General features: G+C 42.2%; 1 protein-coding gene and 1 long non-coding RNA gene across 2 annotated transcripts; both read left to right on the top strand.

Moving 5' to 3' along the window:
- The first annotated feature begins 2,014 nt into the window (after positions 1-2,014).
- LOC117884204 lies at positions 2,015-17,990 on the top strand. The gene is made up of 3 exons (XR_004647512.1): positions 2,015-2,176; positions 6,152-6,324; positions 17,773-17,990. It is a non-coding gene; the product is annotated as an uncharacterized LOC117884204 (long non-coding RNA).
- Positions 14,463-14,790, top strand: LOC117884203 (cytochrome c oxidase assembly factor 6 homolog). Its single transcript, XM_034784407.1, has one exon. It carries the CDS (start codon positions 14,470-14,472, stop codon positions 14,707-14,709), a length of 240 nt encoding a protein of 79 aa, XP_034640298.1. The 5' UTR covers positions 14,463-14,469; the 3' UTR covers positions 14,710-14,790.
- Positions 17,991-19,765: the final 1,775 nt, after the last annotated feature.

Here is a 19,765-nt window from a genome sequence, read left to right as displayed (position 1 = left end):
TCAAAAGGCATATGAATGAGGTTCAAAACTTCTCCCCAGCACCAAGGACTTCTACACTCCTAAGAACTGTAGAACAGCAGCTCTTGTATTAGCAATTTTCTGGGGAAGGGGCTGGTTTCACAATTTCCCAGTTTGCGAGACAAACCTATCACTCCCCTTATACTACATAACACCAGTGATAGTTTTTAGTGCCCAGTGCTCCAAATTAAACTGGAGAGGAAAATAGGCATGCCACATAAAGTATGCCCCTATGTTTTCTATTCCTGCTGAAATAATGTTTACAGCTTTATCAGCTACTGTCAGATCTTCATTAGCTACTGTTGGGCAAAGCCGCAAAAGCTTTGAGGTGCTAATGTTTTGTATATTGATTTGAAAATGTTTTATATGATATTAAGCACAGCACAGAAGGCAAATCACTCTTTCTTGGCAAGATTGCCTTTTCCAGTCTAAACTGACAAAGGAGCAAGTCTGAAGCATCTGAGAAAAAAATTAAAAGCTTTTTCCCCATTAAAGAACCCCAAATTCTGTAGCTCTTGTAGACTTTAAGGTCCAGTTTATTAAATATAAGATACACACGCAAATTCAGCCTTCTTTATCTTGGTTTTCTTCTAGCCATGGGAAATGAAGGCTGGTATTGTACATCCTATGAGAATATGAAATTCATATGCAATGCAGCAACAGGAAAGGCAGCAGAAACCGAATTCAAAAATTGATTTTGTGGACTCATTTTCTGCTGCAAAATTGTGTTAAACTTTAAAAAAAAAAAAACACACATTTCCAAGTGAGTTTACTGCTAGTTAAATGTTGCTGAACTGACAGCTACACGTGTTCATTCACAGAAAACATACAGAATGCACAGCTGGGGCAATGCAAACTTCCCCAACTGCCCCATTCATAAGCCTCCACACTTACCTGAAAGCAATGATATTTAAAGATAAGGACAGCTAATTTGCTACAGTTCAGAACAGCCCTTTGACATTAGCAGAAGACATTTGCTTTTGCTTTATTCCTTTTGCAAACACCTAACCTAGTGAGATGTAATTCTGGGACAAAGCCTTGACAAAGTCCTGGCTGGGATGATATAGGTCCTGCTTTGAGCAGGAGGTTGGACTAGATGATCTCCTGAGATCCCTTCTAACCCTGATCTTCTATGACAAAGAACAAGAGGAGGACAAGAATGAGTGAGTAGGTAGGTGGGTAAAATTCCTATATCCCTACTCAGACCATTTTGTATGAATCATTTCTTCAGATGAGAAGGTCCATAATGACTCTTGCTAACTCTGTAATGCTATACTTGGGGAGAAATTCCTTCTTAATCACTACAGTGATCAGCTAACTAAGGGCACAGTCTTAAAGGGATACAGATTAGGGTTGTGAGGAAGCAGTTTTTATCCGCCCCAAGGGTGTGTGGAGGACTGTGTTTCCAGATATCGAGGTTCTTCTACCTCATCTAGTAACAATCCTGTAAAGTGAAGCAAAAGAAGGGAGCAGGTGCTAGTGGGCCAGCATCGTTGCTGTGCCTACCACACCTCATGAGCACATCAGCAGCTGGGTGTAAGACAGCATTTCAGGGATCCTTTGATGCATTTGCGTTAGTAGCTGGCTTTCACGGCTACCTCATCTCATTCTTTAAGTGCAGCTCTTAAGAATGCAGCTAATCCCTGGCTAGCAGCAGGAATAGCAGAAACCCCTTTAAGAGATGCTATGCATATCATATTGTTTTGCTGAACTTCATTTATTAGCCACGTCTCATCTCCAACCCCATCATCCCCAATTTCCCATCTCTCATCAATGTTCAGTTTGTTGCAGACACAGAAGTTTGCTCACACTGCTGAGCATTTTACCCACTTCCCTTCACTATGCAGATGCCTCTCTGCACTGGTGAGCAACCACAGAGTGCTGTGTGCTGACACTTGGGCTCTCTGCACATCTTTCAGCAGCCTGCAAGAGCAAACCCTGCAGCCGGAGGTTTTAAACACCCTCCTCTTAGCATGCATAGCCAGAAATGAGTCAACATTATCCAGCCCCATTTAAAATCTAGCTGAAGAAACACTTTGAAACAAAGAATATTAGTGAGCATCAAACAGCACTGGAATTCCTGTAGCATTACACACAACTAGGGGGAAGTACTAATTTGTGGAGGAATGAAAGAAATCTGCCAGGAGATATTTAAAAGGTGAGTTATTCCACATGTAAACGTCAGTAATTTGATGCAGGGCTAAGTGCACCAGTTTAAGTAACCTCTCTAAATATAAAAGCTCTTTAACATCAGTGAAACTGCCAGTGGTCTCTTTACTGAGAGGGAATTTTTTGGTCAAGGCAGACCATGCTGAACATGATACTGGACCTGTTACAGAAGGTGGGAGGCGGAAGAGACAGAATGTGTGTTCTGACAGTCCATTCAAGTGAATGGTAACTGAAGACATATCTGGTACATCCAACATCACTAGATAATACATTTGTTGGTCTAGCTAGTATTTTGTTTAGTTCTGCAACAGTTAAAACTTTTAGATTTCAGTAATGACTTATTAAAATGACTTCGGGATATTCAGACATCTCTTGGTGCTACAATTTGTCTGCCCAGGTGCAGACATGCTGTGACATTGGGATATTGATTTACATTGAAATGGCTATTTTCATTGTAAGAGCTTTTTGAGGATTGGAGGGTTGCTTTGTTCTTTAAATGAAACTCTGAAAGTTTAACAATGACATTATCACCAAGACTTAAATGGGAGCAAGAGCAGGCCACAAATGAGTGGATCAAAAATGGTGCTGTTATAATGAACAATACAAGAACATTTATTTTAATGACATATAGAGCAACTAGAGGATCATCTTGCCTCTTGTTTAAGTGCTGCCAGTGGTTTAGTAGAAGGTTATTGATAATAATTCACAGGTTAATTTCCAGTACATTTTAAAGTTATAATAGTCTCAACCCAGTCACTTGAAGTTTTTTGGTAATATTTTGCACTTACCTAAAGTTTCATTTGAGGATCTCAAAACCCTTTACAATCATTAGAAGGTTATTCCTCTTATAGGAAGGTCTCATCTGAATTTTACAGATAACCTCTCTCTGTCTCTGTTAACCTAAACGACCTACCCAAAGATAACAACTGGTCAGTGGAAAAAGAGGATTGGAAATAGAATCATCAAAGTTTAAACTCTACAAACACACTGTGTTGTTGCTTCATACTGAAAGGAAGCTTTTCTATTTTTTATTATTGAGAGACTGACCTAAGTAAATACAATTTAAAATACCATTGTTGTTGTTTTGCTGCTTAAATCTATTAATTGATTAAAAATGAACAAGTAAGATTTACAGCACACTTCAGTTTTTATATCACAGTCTGTATTTAAGCTATTCAGCATCCTTTCATTTGGAATCCAGTATTTAATCTTTCATCCCTCCTCTGTTATGAATAATAAAATTCTCATTGATTGTTTCCTATGAAGAATTTAATAGTAACTTCTGAAATAAATGATTAAACATAAATGTTCACTCCAAAAGGATTCATCTTTATTGCCACAATGACACAGAAAAATTTCCATTAATGTGCTCATATACATTTAACTTAATTTTGTCACAGCCGTTTATAGATATTACAAAGTTAGGAAAGTATATTCAATGGTCCTCATTCTGCTCCCACAGGCTTCAGTGGAAGAAGGGAAAACAATGTTTGTGTAGCACAGATACAGATGACCCCAAAAAATGTAAAGCTAGTAGCAAACTACTGCACTGAGCTTAGCTAAGCAGAAATATGTACAACCACCTCTACCAAAATCCTCAGAGGTGCTGAGAACCTGCAGTTCTCACTGGGGAATATATCTATGCACAGCTTATGAAATCTGTTGGATATTGGGGACTCTCTGTGCCTGTGTGTCAGACTGCCAACTCCATTTTGTACATAGAGTTTGTCTGCTTTCTCTGGTATCTTTTTACCTCCAATTTGGATTGAAATGCCAAGGGATGGTGATACAGTGCTAACAATGGAGGGTCATTAAACCTTGATGGTCCTCTAAAGTGGAAGCCCCTTTGGATGAAGAGCTGGCAACTGCCCAAGGCAAACCAGTTTTTCAAGTCTAAAATTCCAGTGGTGAGGTAAACAAGCAACTGATTACTTGGTGAGGGGGATCAGGGAGTCACCTGCCAAAGGGGACTGGAGATTATAAAACAGAGTTTCTCATCAGCCATTTGAAAGAGAGAGAGAGAAGGGACCAGAAGCAGGAAGCTGTCTTCAGGAGTGAAAGGAGTCTCCATGTTCCAGAGGAAAAGTCTTGAGCAGCAGCAGGGAGATAGGAAGAAGCTGGGACTCCTCAGAGGACTATGACTAAGCCAAAAGAATGTTCAGCAGTGAGAAAATGGAGGCAGGGAAATGCATATAGGTGTGCTATTGTTTTGTCTAGCTCTGTATATTTGCTCTGTTATCTTAGGGTTACCATATTTCAGCAAGCAAAAAAAGAGGATGGGAGGAGCCCCGCCCCAGTCCTGCCCTAGCCCCGCCCCTGCCCCTTCCACTCCCTCCCACTTCCCGCCCCCCTCAGGACCCCCAACCCTCCCCCTGCTCCTTGTCCCCTGACTGCCCCCTCCTGGGACCCCTGCCCCTAACTACTCCCCAGGACTCCACCCCCTACCTAAGCCTCCCTGCTCCTTGTTCCCTGACTGTCCCCTCCTGAGACCCTCCCCCCATCCTAACTGATCCCCTAGGACCCTACCCCCTATCTGTCCCCTGACTGCCCCAACCCTTATCCACATCCCCACCCCCAGACAGACCCCCAGGACTCCCACGCCCCATCCAACCACTCCCCACCCCCTGACAACCCCCCCCCAGAACTCCCGACCCATCTAAACCCCTCTGCTCCCTGTCCCCTGACTGCTCCAATCCCTTTCCCCACCCCTGCCCCCTGACAGCCCCCCCGCTCCTTGTTCCCTGACTACCCCTCCGGGGCCCTTGCTCCTAACTGCCCTCCAGAACCCCATCCCCTACCTAAGCCTCCCTGTTCCTTGTCCCCTAACTGCCCCCTCCTGAGACCCCCCCACCCTAACTGCCCCCCTAGGATCCTACCCCCTACCTGAACCCTGACTGCCCAAAACCTTATCCACCCCCCCACCCCCAGAAAGCCCCCCCGAACGCCCGCCTCCCCCCGTCTCTTGACTGCTCCCTCCAGAACCTTCCTGCCCCTTCTCCGACCCCCTGGCCCCTTTACTCTGCCCATCAGACCAGCGTGCCGGGGAGGAGGAGCAGGGGGAGGAGCTCCAGACTGCCGGTGCGAACGGCTGGCTGGTGATCTGCGAATGCGGGGAGGGAGGGAGGGTTCTCAGTTGCAGGGCAGAGGAGGGGGAAGCGGAGGAGGGGCTCTCTCTGGCTGTCGGAGCCCCATGTAAGTGACACCATCCAGCCGGCTGCCCTGGTAGCCGCGCGCGCTCTGCATGGGGGGGGAGGAGTCCGGACATTTACAAATTCCCCCCGGACACTATTTTTAGCTCAAGAAGCCGGACATGTCCGGGGGAATCCGGATGAATGGTAACCCTAGTTATCTTGCATATGTTATGTGTTTCAACCATCACATGTCCCTGAAGAGGTGAACTGCAAGACAGAGTAAGCACAAGGTTGGAGCTCTGGGAAAAAGGTGTGTTTAAACTACTGGTGTTCTTGAGAGGGTCAGCACTGGTCCTGGGGGCCAAGGGCAGCTGGACTGGGAGGTCCCACTTCCATGAAGTGGTAGCAGATATAGAGTCTGTACCAAGTATGCCTTAGAAGCTGGATCTAGAAATGGTGGCTGGAACCTACTGAGACCCAGGGAAGCTTAAAAGCACACAGGTCCAGCATGTTGGGCCCCAAACACAGCAGCCTGGTGAATGTCCATCTGGGGGATCTTGACCAGGGCTGTGATAGGGATCCTGAGGGATTAGCTAATAAACAAGCTGGGAATCTGTATATTTTCTTGCTGTTGTGCTCATTGCTCCTGTTGTGCCTAAGGACACTTGGGCTCTACCAGGACTGAACTTTTCCATTCTCCTCGCAGCCTATCCCATTCTAACCAGTCAAAGCTTCCTTGGCAGGCCACCTAACTAATTAAAATCCAATAAGTTGGTAGTGTCTTCACAGAGATCAGCTTCCCAATGAAAAACAAATTCGCTTTTCTGCTCAAGTGTCCCACAATCTGGAATATGGATTAATCACTGCAGTACCCAAGGAAACCCACACCAAGTAGGACACAAAACCAACAGAAAATGGGAAAAAGAGGACCTAATTGGAGAACTGCACTCAGAGCCCAGCTGCTGGATAAAGCATCTATGGATGTCCCCACATCTTCCCCAGAACAGTAAGTAAACATGTCAACTGATTTTCAGATTTCAGCCTACAAATCTCATTAAGAGAAATACTTGCTCTCATCTTGGAAGTAGCTATGTATCAAGTCCAGTAAGGCCTAGAACCACAGGTACAGAACTATCCTCAGCCAAGTAAGCTTCCTTGATGCATAGACAAGACAACTATACCAGGGGTCAGCAACGTTCGGCACGCGGCTCGCCAGGGTAAGCACCCTGGCGGGCCGGGACAGTTTTATTTACCTGCTGACGCGGCAGGTTCGGCCGATCGCAGCCCCCACTGGCCGCAGTTCGCCGTCCCGGGCCAACGGGGGCGGCGAGAAGCCGCGGCCAGCACATCACTCGCCCGCGCCGCTTCTCGCCACCCCATTGGCCCAGGACAGCAAACCGCGGCCAGTGGGGGCCGCGATCGGCCAAACCTGCCGCGTCAGCAGGTAAATAAAACTGTCCCGGCCCGCCAGGGTGCTTACCCTGGCGAGCCGCGTGCCGAACGTTGCCAATCCCTGAACTATACTATGAAATAGGGAGCTCTTTAGCTTGTCTTGGACTCCCTTTAATGAAATGAATAAGCAAAGTAGCTTTCTTTCTAATATGCTGAGTTTCAGGAAGCAGACCATCAAGTTCCTGACCACATCGATGGACTAGCAGGTTCACTTTTGAGGATTAGTGGGGTTAGCCCAAAAGGCGACAAGAACAATGCACTGATCCCTGTGAAAGGAGAAATTTATATTTAGGATAAAACCACAGAGGCCTCTTCAACTAGTGATGAACGTTTGGGCACTAATCTAGAAGAGAGTAAAACCATTTTCAACATACAGAGCAGCAACTCAGAGCAGCATAGACACCTAGTAGAATGCAGCGTCTAAAATGTTTTCTATCGCAAGTGTTAAAAATGGTTAGCGTAGATGGGACAGAGCAATTTTCAATGTCTATGAGGGTTGGAGGACCATAGTTGACTGCAGTTGTCAATCACAAATCATTTACCTTCTATACAGGAGATCTTATTTCAATACTGCATCTGTACAAGAGCGTGATTTCAGATCTGAAAAACTCTTGTAAAGGCATAGAAACAAGCTGTTTGCACACTCTGTCCAATATTGTCTAAACATCCTTTCATTTGGTGCTTAGAATCTCCAAATTTAACAACTGTATAATTTACCTTCTATTGTCATAGGATAAAACTAAAGCCTCCTGTTCAAGTACAGACTTAAATAGTTGCCCTTCAGTAATAGAAACTTCTCAGAATTTCCCCATGTACCTACAAAACTGAAATATTTACTAAGTTATTGCTGGGGGATTTTGACAAAGAGCTAATGGAGGAAATGTGGTACAGTATTTCTATTAAAAAGAAGGGGAGTACTTGTGGCACCTTAGAGACTAACAAATTTATTAGAGCATAAGCTTTCGTGGGCTACAGCCCACTTCTTCGGATGCATAGAATGGAACATAGTGAGGAGATTATATATATATATATATATATACATATACATATACACATACACATACACACACACACACACACACACACAGAGAGAGCATGAAAAGGTGGGAGTTGTCTTACCAACTCTGAGAGGCCAATTAAGTAAGATTACTTACTTGGGCCCCAAAGTAAGATTACTTACTTAACTGGCCTCTCAGAGTTGGTAAGATAGATAGATATATATCCTCACTATATGTTCCATTCTATGCATCCGAAGAAGTGGGCTGTAGCCCATGAAAGCTTATGCTCTAATAAATTTGTTAGTCTCTAAGGTGCCACAAGTTCTCCTGTTCTTTTTGCGGATACAGACTAACTCGGCTGCTACTCTGAAACCAGTATTTCTATTCTGTCCCTTCCACCCAGAGATATGATAGCTACAAATTTCCATTTTAATGCACAACCAGTAACTCTACTGAATCTTTATAACACAATTAAACTTTACACAACATTTATTTTTCTATTATTTTACAGAAATTCAGAAAGCTGGGTAAACATGTATCCATAGTGCTTCTAGGGTCCTGCAGCTCTCATCGGAGATAATACAGTGCCCTCTGCAGGCTTTCCACTCATATTACTTCCCCACTACACGCAAAGCTCAGTACTTTTCAAGTATACTGAAATGTCTTCACAGTAACTAAGTAAAAATTCCAAGTTTCCTACTCTTTGGAGTAACAATAAAAACCAACTGTGGAAAGCAAGAACTCTAAATTGCACTCCTCCAATATCTCAAAATAAAGAAGTCATATTATTTGGACACACATACAATGCCAAAGATTATTACAATTGTCTGTTTTTAAAGTGATACTTAGGTTAATTTGTCTCAAATAGCTGAAATGAAAGACAATTAACTATACACAGTTTCATATGATTCATTACCTAGCCAGACAAAGGAGTAGAATCAAAGCTTTTGTGGCAGGGACTGTCTTTTGTTCTGTGTTTGTACAGTGCCTAGCACAATGGGGCCCCGGTCCATGGCTGGAACTCCACAGCACTAAAATAATACAAATATTATTTGCTACAGTAGGAACCTATACTTTCCAAATTTCTTACTAGAATAGTTTTCTTACAGCACTGCCCCTTTGTTTAAATGTTGTTACAAACATTGTATTATTTGTAGTGAGAGAATAATCCTTTGTGAAGTACAAGCCGCATTTAAAAACAGAGTGGAGAATTAAATCACATGTACCTATCTTTTCCTTCCAGCAATATCTGGAAATGCATGGAGTAAGCACTTGAGAACCAACCATAAATTCAGAGGTAGCAAAGCTTATTAGTTAGCTTAGATTTAATATAAGAAGACACCTTCCTTTGCATTCTCCTCAATGCAATGGAAGAGAGAGAGAGAGAATGTGGATTTAGCTACAATACAAAAAAAATGAGGTATTCACAGAATGTTAATTCAGCATAATATTTTACAAAAGTTTTACCAGCAGTAGATCGAATTCTACACAGTTACACTCATCTAACCCACTGAAATATTTCCAGAATTGTGAGTATCTATCTGAATACAATTCTGCCAGGCAAGTAGTATCATGCTTCTGGCAGGTGTTACTTTTCTTCTGGACATTTCAAACCCAGCAAGGAAAACAGATGCTTCTATTTAACAGAGCAGAGAAAAGGGTAAATTGTATTATGATTTTTCTTCCATTGTTCAGTGTGGCTCGGTGTAGTGAATACAATGCTAACAAGAGGAAATTGCATCACTTAAAAGAGCTGGTGAGAAGCTCACTGGACCATTAATGTTGATTTTTTCAATAAGACTTGAAACACTGGGGAAGTTCCAGAAGACTGGAAGAAAATGAATATGTGCCAATATTTTAAAAGGGTAACAGGATGACCTGGATAATTATAGGCCTGTCAGTCTGACATCAATCCCAGGCAACATAATGGAACAGCTGATAAAGGATTCGATTAATAAAGAATTAAAGGAGGGTAATATAATTAATACCAATCATCTTAGTGTCAACCTAAACTAAACAGAAAGTGACAACAAAGAAAAAACAAACAGAAGAGCAAATGTCTGCTAGCACATCAGAATTTTTCTGGCATGGTTATTTCTGATGACCTACACAGCAAAATAGAATCAATATTCCAAGTAAGGATGCTGCTACAATGAACACAGGGGATAATGTTTCAATATCTCATGAGAACATCATGCTGTGTATGTGCAGACCTGGTAAAACAGACTTAGACCTTTGGAGTAAATGTGCAGCTTTTTGACTATTTCAACATTTAAACAGCAAGACACCCCTGACATTTTGGCCATCCAGCTTTTTTCCAAGAGAGGGCAAATGGCTGGAATGCTGTGAACAGCTCACAGCTGAAAGTGCTGAAAATATTCATATGGTTGAATTTTACTGTAAAGTACAAGGGCTGCATTCTTTTTACCTGATGTGCAGAACAGCAGCATGTTTTTAACTGGTTAAAAACACCACAACAACATCTTACTTTTCTGCATTTGGGCGTTTATTTCATAATCTGCCACGGGACACAATTTTCAAGACAGTTAAGTCCAAAGCAGACTGTGAAGAGCTACAAAGGGATCTCACAAAACTGGGTGACTGGGCAACAGAACGGCAGATGAAATTCAATGTTGATAAATGAAAAGTAATGCACATTGGAAAACATAATCCGAACTATACATATAAAATGATGGGGGCTAAATTAGCTTCCACCACTCAAGAGATCTTGGAGCCATTGTGAATAGTTCTCTGAAAATATCCACTCAATGTGCAGTGGCAATCAAAAAAGCTAACAATGTTGGGAATCATTAATAAAGGAATAGATAAGAAGACAGAAAATATCATATTGCCTCTATATAAATGGTACACCCACATCTTGAATACTGCGTGCAGGTGTGGTCTCCCCATCTCAAAAAGGATATATTGGAATTAGAAAAGGTTCAGAAAAGGGCAACAAAAACAAGTAGGGGTATGGAACAGCTGCCATATGAGGAAAGATGAATAAGATTGACTAAGGGGGGATATAATAGAGGTCTATAAAATCAACTGGTATGGAGAAAGTAATGAGGAAGTGTTATTTGCTTTTTCTCATAACACAAGAACTAGGGGTCACCAAATGAAATTAATAGGCAACAAGTTTAAAACAAACAAAAGGAAGTATTTCTTCACACAACACAGTCAACCTGTGGAACTCTTTGCCAGAGGACTTGTGAAGGCCAAGACTATAACAGGGTTAAAAAAAGAATAGGGATGAGAGAATGTATATTTTACATTTTTAATTTCCTAATGGACCGCAAATGAACATTATTTTTGTGTGCATAGTTTTGATCAAATCATGCGTGTCATTGTAATACGTGTGCTGGGGAGGAGAACTTGAACACACTGTTCCTTGAACACACTGCACTAACACCCATAAAGAAGAAGATGCAGTTATCAATGGATCAATCTCTGCACTTGGATGAAAATGCAGGACTCTCTTTAAAATGAATGGCAACTGCATACATGGACCTAATGATGATTTGGCCCATTCTTTCTATGGTACTGGTTTTAAGCGCCTCTTCTTGACCCACCTCCTTTAAATGGAAATTTGATGACCAACCCTGTCTCCTTTACCTATTTGGGAAGATCTCTTACCAAAACAAGTCCACCCAAATAAATAAATAAATAAATAATAAAAAGAGCCACCCCCTCTTCCCCACCCTCCACAGGATCCTTTCAGTCCAGGTCTTCACACTGGCATCATTGTTACATCCTCCTCTCCTTTCCACACAAGAGAAAAATATTTTAAATAAAATTAAACACTTCCTGCAAACATAACAGAATGCAAAATGAAGAGCCTGATAGCCAAAACATACAAAGTCTGACCTCTTCTAACAATGACCTAGATTTACTTGCAAGACATTATATATACTATTGTAAACTTTTCCCTATTAACAGCAAATTTTACTGAAGGATTTTCTGAGAGTAACACCCCTAGGAGCTAAGCAAGTATTATTCCCATTTTAAAGAGGAGGAAACTGAAGCCTAAAGGAAATTAAGTGATTTTTTCCAACTTCATAGGACATATCATACAGCAAGGCAGTGTGTCATGAAGAGGATGCAGAAAACTTTGCAGTCCCTTGCTCTATCCACTGGACAATGCTTATTCAACTACTCATATACACCACACACCTGATAAACAGTATTGTCTACAATGTAATCTGGGTGTCACTCAAACTGCCAGGGTTCGCCCCCACCGGCCACTGCTCACTTTCCCTAAGGCTTGGTCTACACTACCCCCCTAATTCGAACTAAGGTACGCAACTTCAGCTACGTGAATAACGTAGCTGAAGTTCGAAGTACCTTAGTTCGAATTAGTTCGAACTTACCTTGGTCCACACTCGGCAGGCAGGCTCCCCCGTCGACTCCGCGGTACTCCTCTCGGCGAGCTGGAGTACCGCAGTCGACGGCGAGCACTTCCGGGTTCGACTTATCACGTCCAGACTAGACGCGATAAGTCGAACCCAGAAGTTCGATTTCCAGCCGTCGAACTAGCGGGTAAGTGTAGCCAAGGCCTAAGTCTTTTCCATTCCACTCACCTTTGATCCTCTTTTGCACTCTACCAAATTCACCCCAAAACCCAGGTGCATGAATTACCTGGCTATTCCTCTAGTACAGTGGTTTTCAATCTTTTTTCATTGGTGAACCCCTAAAAACTGTTGAGTGGATATGCTGACCTTTGGAAATCTTAGTCTGCAGACCCTCAAGGGTCACCTGCTTGAATTCTTTTAAGTGGCTTCATAACTCAACCTAATTGTGCAATGGCCAATCATGCAGGCAATTTCAACATTTCCTGACATTACAGTAACTCCTCACTTAACGTTGTAGTTATGTTCCTGAAAAATGCAACTTTAAGTGAAACGATGTTATACGAATCCAATTTTCCCATAAAATTTAATATAAATGCAGGGGGTTAAGTTCCAAGGAAATTTTTGGGGGGCAGACAAAAGGCATTATATACCATACAGTACTATGGTTGGGAAGTGCCCCTGGCTTACCCCACACAGGCACAGCCCACTGCAGGCAAGGACCCTAGGAAGCACCATTGCAGCAGCAGCGACAGCTTCCCCAGAGAAGGACAGGCGCCGACTTTGCCAGGGAATGTTCCAGACCCGCCTCTTCCAGTCCCCGCTCCACCTCCGCTCCAGAGCATGCCACATCCCTGTTCCTTCCCCTCTCCCCCTGAAAGCCCTAGGTGCTGGGAGGGAGGGGGAGCAGGCAGAGAAGAGGAACTTGTGCAACGCTCCCTTGTAAAGTCGCTGCTCTTCCACAGAATCTTACAAGCAGTGGACAGAGCAGGCAGCCAAATGACGTTATAAGAGAGCACTTCACAACTTTAAACAAGCATGTTCCCTAATTGAGCAGCGACGTAACTTTGAAACAATGTTAAGCGGGAGGACGTTAAGTGAGGAGTTACTTTATAACAGTAGGAATGTACAGTAACACCTAAAGCCTACAACAACTAAAAGATTAGAGGGGGAAATATTTCTAAGTTTTCACCTTGTTTGCTTTGTACGTTTGAGAGTACTTCAGGTATAGTGTGTTTCATTCTTAGCCCTGAATAGTTAGGGTGTTTCCACTGTTTGCATGGGTTTTTCCCCACAGTAACAGGAGAGAGATCTTAAAAAAAAAGAAAGTACCTCAAAACCATAAAAAAATTTAGCAGGACGACACCAGGGCAAACATAACACCTAAAACCAGAGGAGAGGTACATTTGACAGCTAAGAAGACTACAGGAGAGTTATCAGATTTGTAAAAGTCTGTAAGTAATCCCCTGAATGAATAAGGAATAAGTAATCCCCCAGTCATATTTCTATTCTGACTACAAAAGTTAATCTCAAGCAGTTTAATGTGATTGTGACAGGGTGGTCCACTTACCCCTAGTATGGCATCTCCTCCTGGTCGTTCTGAGGAATAGCTCCCCAGGTCAACATCGCTCCCTGTGGCTGCATGCCATCTCGCCACCTCTCTCTCTCTCTCTCTCTCTGTGTATGTGTGTGTGTCTGCAGCCCCTCTCTCACCCCATGAGCTGCTGCTGCCTCTTCATGACTTGTCTCTCTGGCCAGGTCACTATACCCATCTTCCCCTTTCAGGGTTCCAAAGCTTCCTTCAATGATCCTGAGCAATCTTCCTGTTCATTGACTTATATGCCACTCCTGCAGTGGCTGGCAGGGAAACCTGGGCCCACCCTCTACTCTGGGCTCCAGCTCAGGGAGCCTCTAGCCAGCAGTCAATGTCTATTCCCTTCTAGACCTTACTGCCTTTCCCTGTGCCCTGTCCTACCTTCCTGGCTTCATTTCCCTCTCTGGGGTTGCCAGCCCAAACACCTCCCTTCTCCCAGGGAGTGAATTCAGACTTTCCCAACAGCTCCCTTCTGCTGCCTTTACAGTCCCAGCCCAGTTCATTCCTCCTCAGCGAGGCTTCCTTATTCATTCAGGGGATTACTTAGCCACCTGATTCCCCTCAGCTGTGGCTTATTGGGTTAATTAGCCCCCTCCTCACTCTGTATTAAACTTTTCTGGGCAAAAGTGGGGTAAACACTCCATCACAGTGATGTAGAAATACAGAAAGCAAAACTGTAAAATAATGATATAGCAGATATCAAGTCTGTCTCAAGGACAGTTCCCTGCCGGAGGGACGCGGCGGGGGCGGTAATAAAAATGTCAGCGCCATCAATGGAGGAAAGGAAGGCTTGCTGGGGAGCCAGGGATGAATACTGGAAATGCTTAGATGAAAATATGGAAGATGCATCTAGGTGTCAGAAGCTTAGATGTTCTTTTGAATCTAGGTGTCCACAGCAATGGGTAAAATACTTTGACAAAAGAAGAGACTTTTTAAAATACAAAGAACAGCTTCAAGCAGGAGAATATCAGCCTCCTGGGACTACTGAAAAGTCATAGCTACACATCAACTTATTGAAACACAATCAATGAAAGAATAATCTTATGGAAGAGAAGTACTGAAATATGACAAGAACTGAGTTAAAACTAACTGTACTGTATCTCTAGAAATTCATGCTGCTTTCCTTGTTGCAATGTCTCGCTTTTATGCGAGAACAGTAATTAAATGAAAAAGACAGTGACTGTCTGTAAGTGTGTCTTTCAGTACTGACTCAAATGTCTCCCCCTCAAAAAAGCCCAAACAAATCAACCCACCAAATGGCATAAGCAGAGTTTCTACCCCCAAAAGGTCAGAACCAGAGATTCCAGGAAGTCAGCTAAGGACTTTATCGTTGCTATTGATTTTATCTGGAAGATAATCAGATACTCTGGTGATGGGCAGCAGTATAAAATCCTAGATAGACTAGATATGGAGAAGTTTAACAACTCTATCTTCCATTGCAGTCAGACTTGCAACAGACACCCCAAATACAGGTGTGGAAAAGTGGGGCTTTCCTTAATTATTCAGTGGCAGAGATGTTCCCTTCCAACATATGAAATCTGTTCCCTCTTCAAAGAGAAAAGAGCCCAGAATTAATTAGACAGATGTTTTCACTTGTACAAGGGATTACCGGCCCCGCCCAGCTCCCATTTCAGTAAAAGGAGAGATTTAAGTGGGAGCTGAATTGGGCCCGCTAGAATCCAGCTGCATTACAGAGATAATTAGGAATGTTGATAGCAAGTTTGTATTTAAAGTAGGTTTGTGCTTGTCCTCAGTGGTTTCACTTGGCACTGAGCTGCCCCAGTGACATTGCTATTACAAATCTCACAATGCTGAACAACAAATAATTTCAGAAAAAGTAATGAGATGTCGATAGTAATGGAGTAAGGTGGATCAATTTCAGAAAGTTTATTGCTATAAAGCAATAAACAAGGCAAGCTGACCTGGCAAAGGATAGTGGTAAGCTAATAAAATTACTCTGCACATTGACGTAAGAGGGTACGCACAAAATTTCAAATGTGTGCGTTAGCTACATTCATGTGAAATAAGAAATCTTGAATTACAATGCTAGTACATCACCGCCTTTGCACTCAATGGTCATTTTTTGAACAAAAACTTGTGTTGGGAATTCTTTGAAAAGGTAGCCATGTAATGACAATTACACACCAGGGACTCCCATGTAAGAAGCCAAGAATCCCAACCACATCCTCTGGAGTAGAGAATCATGTGACATTCGTTAATAAATCTAGGTAAGTTTTGCCTATTTTCAGGGATGACAATGAAACTGGCAAATCTTCACACAAACTTTTCAGATAATCTTTTTCCTGCATAAGTTTCAGAAACAGCAAAAGGATTTAGCAAAATGATCAGCCTAAAACATCCAATTTTATTGTGAGGATTTAGCTACAGAATATTTTCAACTCACTTGTCTCACAGTTAAACCATCAAAGCTATTTTCCATTTCCGGACACTCCACTACACCAGAAACACTAGGAGTGGAAAAGAAAAAAAATATATTGGAGAATACAATATCCACACAAAAAACATTTATTCAGCAGATGAGGATTCCGTCCACAGCACGAGAGGATGTGAAAGAAAAAAAAGTGAAAGTGAATTGTACTATCCTTGTACAGTACCATGCAAAATAATTTCAGAAACCTAAACCGTATCAGGGATCAAACTGTACTGCAGGGCCCCAATTGTTCTGTGAACAACAAAAATCTTTTTTATTTTCCTTTGTGCAATTTGACACAATTCAAACTCAGTCTCAGCACCCAGCTGCCCTCTGGTGTTTGTCTTGAATTTTCAATCTCAATGCTGAGTGCACTGATGTGGAGAAACAGCCTAAAACTGCATTTTAACCAGTACAGTGGCCTACATTTGCTGGGGTAGTTCAGAAGCTGGGCAGCATCACGCCAGCACCACCTGAAGCCTGGCCTTACAGCCAGCTTGTCTTGCCTGATATCCTGGTAGCATTCTTCAGCTTTCAGTTCTATTTGCTTTTCCCTAGAAATTCCTCTTGGCTGTTATCCAAGAGGAGGTGAGCAGCACCCACAGCACAGATTAAAATGAAAGGGGTCTCTTAGAATTTCTGTTATAAACCCAAATTCAGAAGGATTTACTACAAAGCAGACATTTTATTTTGTTAGGCTCAAAGTTGATGAAAGTTCTTATCTCATATGCATTCTTTTTCCACAAAATCTCACTGAGTAATTGAATAAGCTTTTTAGTTTGAGATCAGGGCACACAAAAAAGTTTGCTTATCTCTTCATTTCTGCCACAGGTTTTATTTATTCTGTGGGGAATACAATCAGCATATCCAGAGTGATTCAGCTAAGACAGAGCAGAATTACTTTTTTTTTTTAAAGATAAAAAGGAAACCGCTTTCTTAGATAAATCACCACCCCAGCTAAAGCCCTCACTCAACAGAAGTGGAAACCATAAAACCCAGACTTGAAGGGAAATATATCTTTAGGAGGATTAACTGAGTGAGATATAAGGAAAAACAAACAAATTTCCTATGCAAGACAAAAGAAATCCTCATTGCAGTTATGTTAAACAACTTGTTTTGTAAGGTAGTATTGTCTAGATTTGCATCAAAAAGAAAGGAAATTAGTCAACTGGATACAGATAACACAGTATAACTTCCAGAAACAAACTGAAATTAGTCAACACTCAATACAGGACAGCTCAGTAATGAATCTTCACCTCACACTCTCCCCGTTTCTAAAGGCTCATATCTCTAGGATTGTGGCCAAAAAAACCCCAAAAACAAAAACAAAAAAGCACAACACACACACTAATACCATACAGAAACCAATAACTTTTTAAAATAATCAATCAACATGGAGTTTTGTCAGACAAAACAGATGTCCCGATTCGCCTCTCATTCACACCAGTATAAACCCAGATTAGCTCCACGGAAGTCAAACCGTGTAACATTAATAACATCAATTCTTAATTATCCACATTCTGTTTAGAGGTAGCTAATATCCTCTTCCTGCTTTACCAAGGTTAGATTAGAAAAAAAGTATGTCCATGGTGTTCCAAACCTAATACGTAACAGTCTTTTTCTCAAACAGACATACAGTAAAAATATGACAAAGCAGGCACAGGTGATGGATCTTCTGGTAGAAGACAAGAACCTGAATGGAAACCTGAATGAACACTTTTGCAATCTACAAGGAGTACGATTCTTTTTTCCTGAGAAAGAGGCGGTTCTATGAATGGAGGCAAGATTTTAAAAAGATTGTCTCCTTCCAACCCGTTCACATGAAGCTACAATTCAAAGACTGCAATTTTGAAGACTATTTTCAGCATAGCACTTTGTGCTGTGGTTAAGTCACTTCTCATGAGCTAAGCAGTGTGGGTTTGGGCCAGCACTTGGATGAGGAACACCCATGTGCTGCAGAAAGTAGCAGTTGAGCTATTAGAAGCAGCTGCCGTGTTCACCCCCAGAGATAGATGAATTACAGTAGTGGTGAAATGATCTCGACTCGTCTCACAAGGGTCTTGTGAGGATTAATTAACATTTGTAAAACAATCTGAGATTTTTCAGATGAAAGGTTATAAAACCATTGCTTCTAATTTTAAGTGAAACTACATCTCTGAGGGGCACTATAAAGAGGCTTACAATATTCTCCTTATCATTATAATTCTACCATTTGCTCCTGTACTGTTTTTTAAACTGGTGTCAGTTAATTCCATTTTTAATCAAACACTCCTTTGTGCACCTCTTAATCAGTTTTTATTTTCTTTTTGGGACTCACTGGGGGGGCTTTCATACCTTGATTCCAATGATAAGTAGAAAACATCCCTATCCCCACTCTTCTAGACCTGGGTTACAGCAACTATCCTTGGTTAGAAGGTTCCAGAACCCAACATTGTCTCTCCTCATTCCATCATAGGGGCTGCTCAACAGTAATGCAATGTGCTTCCTCTGCACAATGGCTGAGCGCAATGCCAACCCCGAAGCAACTGGCTCTGGGAACTGTACCTCAGTCTCTCACATGACAGCATGAAATACTAGGCAGCAGGTCAGCAGAATGGTCCATGCAGTTTTGGTTTGTGCCATAATGTACAATAGGCTAACTTCAAAATAATTAAGAGATCACACTATTGAAATAAAAAAAAAAAGCATCTATTGCACCCGCCAAAAAAAGGGGACCTGATGTCTGGAAAGTTTACTGCAGTGACACAGCCACACTAAAGGGAAAGGAGGACTGGAAAGAGGCAAGATCTCTACAGGAAGAGAATAGCTGCCTGGACTAGGGCCAAAGTCACAGAGTCTGAGGAAAATACAATCCAGTCTGGTTAAAAAATTCAAAATATGTTTTTAGTGGGGCAAATGTTACATCAGCACGACTAAAGCTCCCTAAACACAAAGGGAGCTCAGCCCAGCCCACATCACAATGCTGGGTATTATAGGCAGCTACGCTGAAACAGGGCAGCCTTGATACAATGTCCCATCCACTGAAGTGATGTTGTTAAAAAAATTTCCTCCCCAAAACAGCCTTGCAAAACAGTATCATTCCACCATCCCCTCACAATGTGCGAGAGAGAGACAAAAAACAGTTTTACTCGCCCATCAAAAAAAATTGATTGACCACAGACAATGGAACTAACTATGTGATGCACCAGAAATTTTCATTATTCACATACTCCACTGAATGAAATCCATCCCAGTGAATGCAACCAAGCTACAGCTTTATCTCGGCATGTAAAATCATTAGCCTCTCCTCACAATCTCCACGTCTTTCCTTGTGTCACCCCTCTCCCCTCCCCTCACTGTGTAGACATGTTCTTTCTGTTCCAACACAGGATTATATTAGGCCTAGGGTATCTTCTAGGACTGCCAAAGCCTCACCTACCACCTCAATTTAGTCTCATGAAGGGTCACAGACAGAGACCTGGAGCCTGAAATCCCACTGCCCTGCCAGTGTGCCGCAACCCTGGCCACATCCAGAGGAGATTGAGGACCAGTAACATTGTTGCTTTTCATTCAGAGCATTCACATATGACTCTTTAAAGAAAAGGCAGACACATTATGGCCTGAAAATGTAAGCCTCTGCACTG

The sequence above is a fragment of the Trachemys scripta genome, chromosome 10 (assembly GCF_013100865.1).
Source record: "Trachemys scripta elegans isolate TJP31775 chromosome 10, CAS_Tse_1.0, whole genome shotgun sequence".
NCBI lineage: Eukaryota > Metazoa > Chordata > Testudines > Emydidae > Trachemys > Trachemys scripta.
This window is presented reverse-complemented; position numbering and strand designations above follow the sequence as displayed.

Bases quoted from the DNA above. Each gene is read 5' to 3' on its own strand.
- LOC117884203 (XM_034784407.1), top strand. From the start codon at position 14,470: ATGTCAGCGCCATCAATGGAGGAAAGGAAGGCTTGCTGGGGAGCCAGG.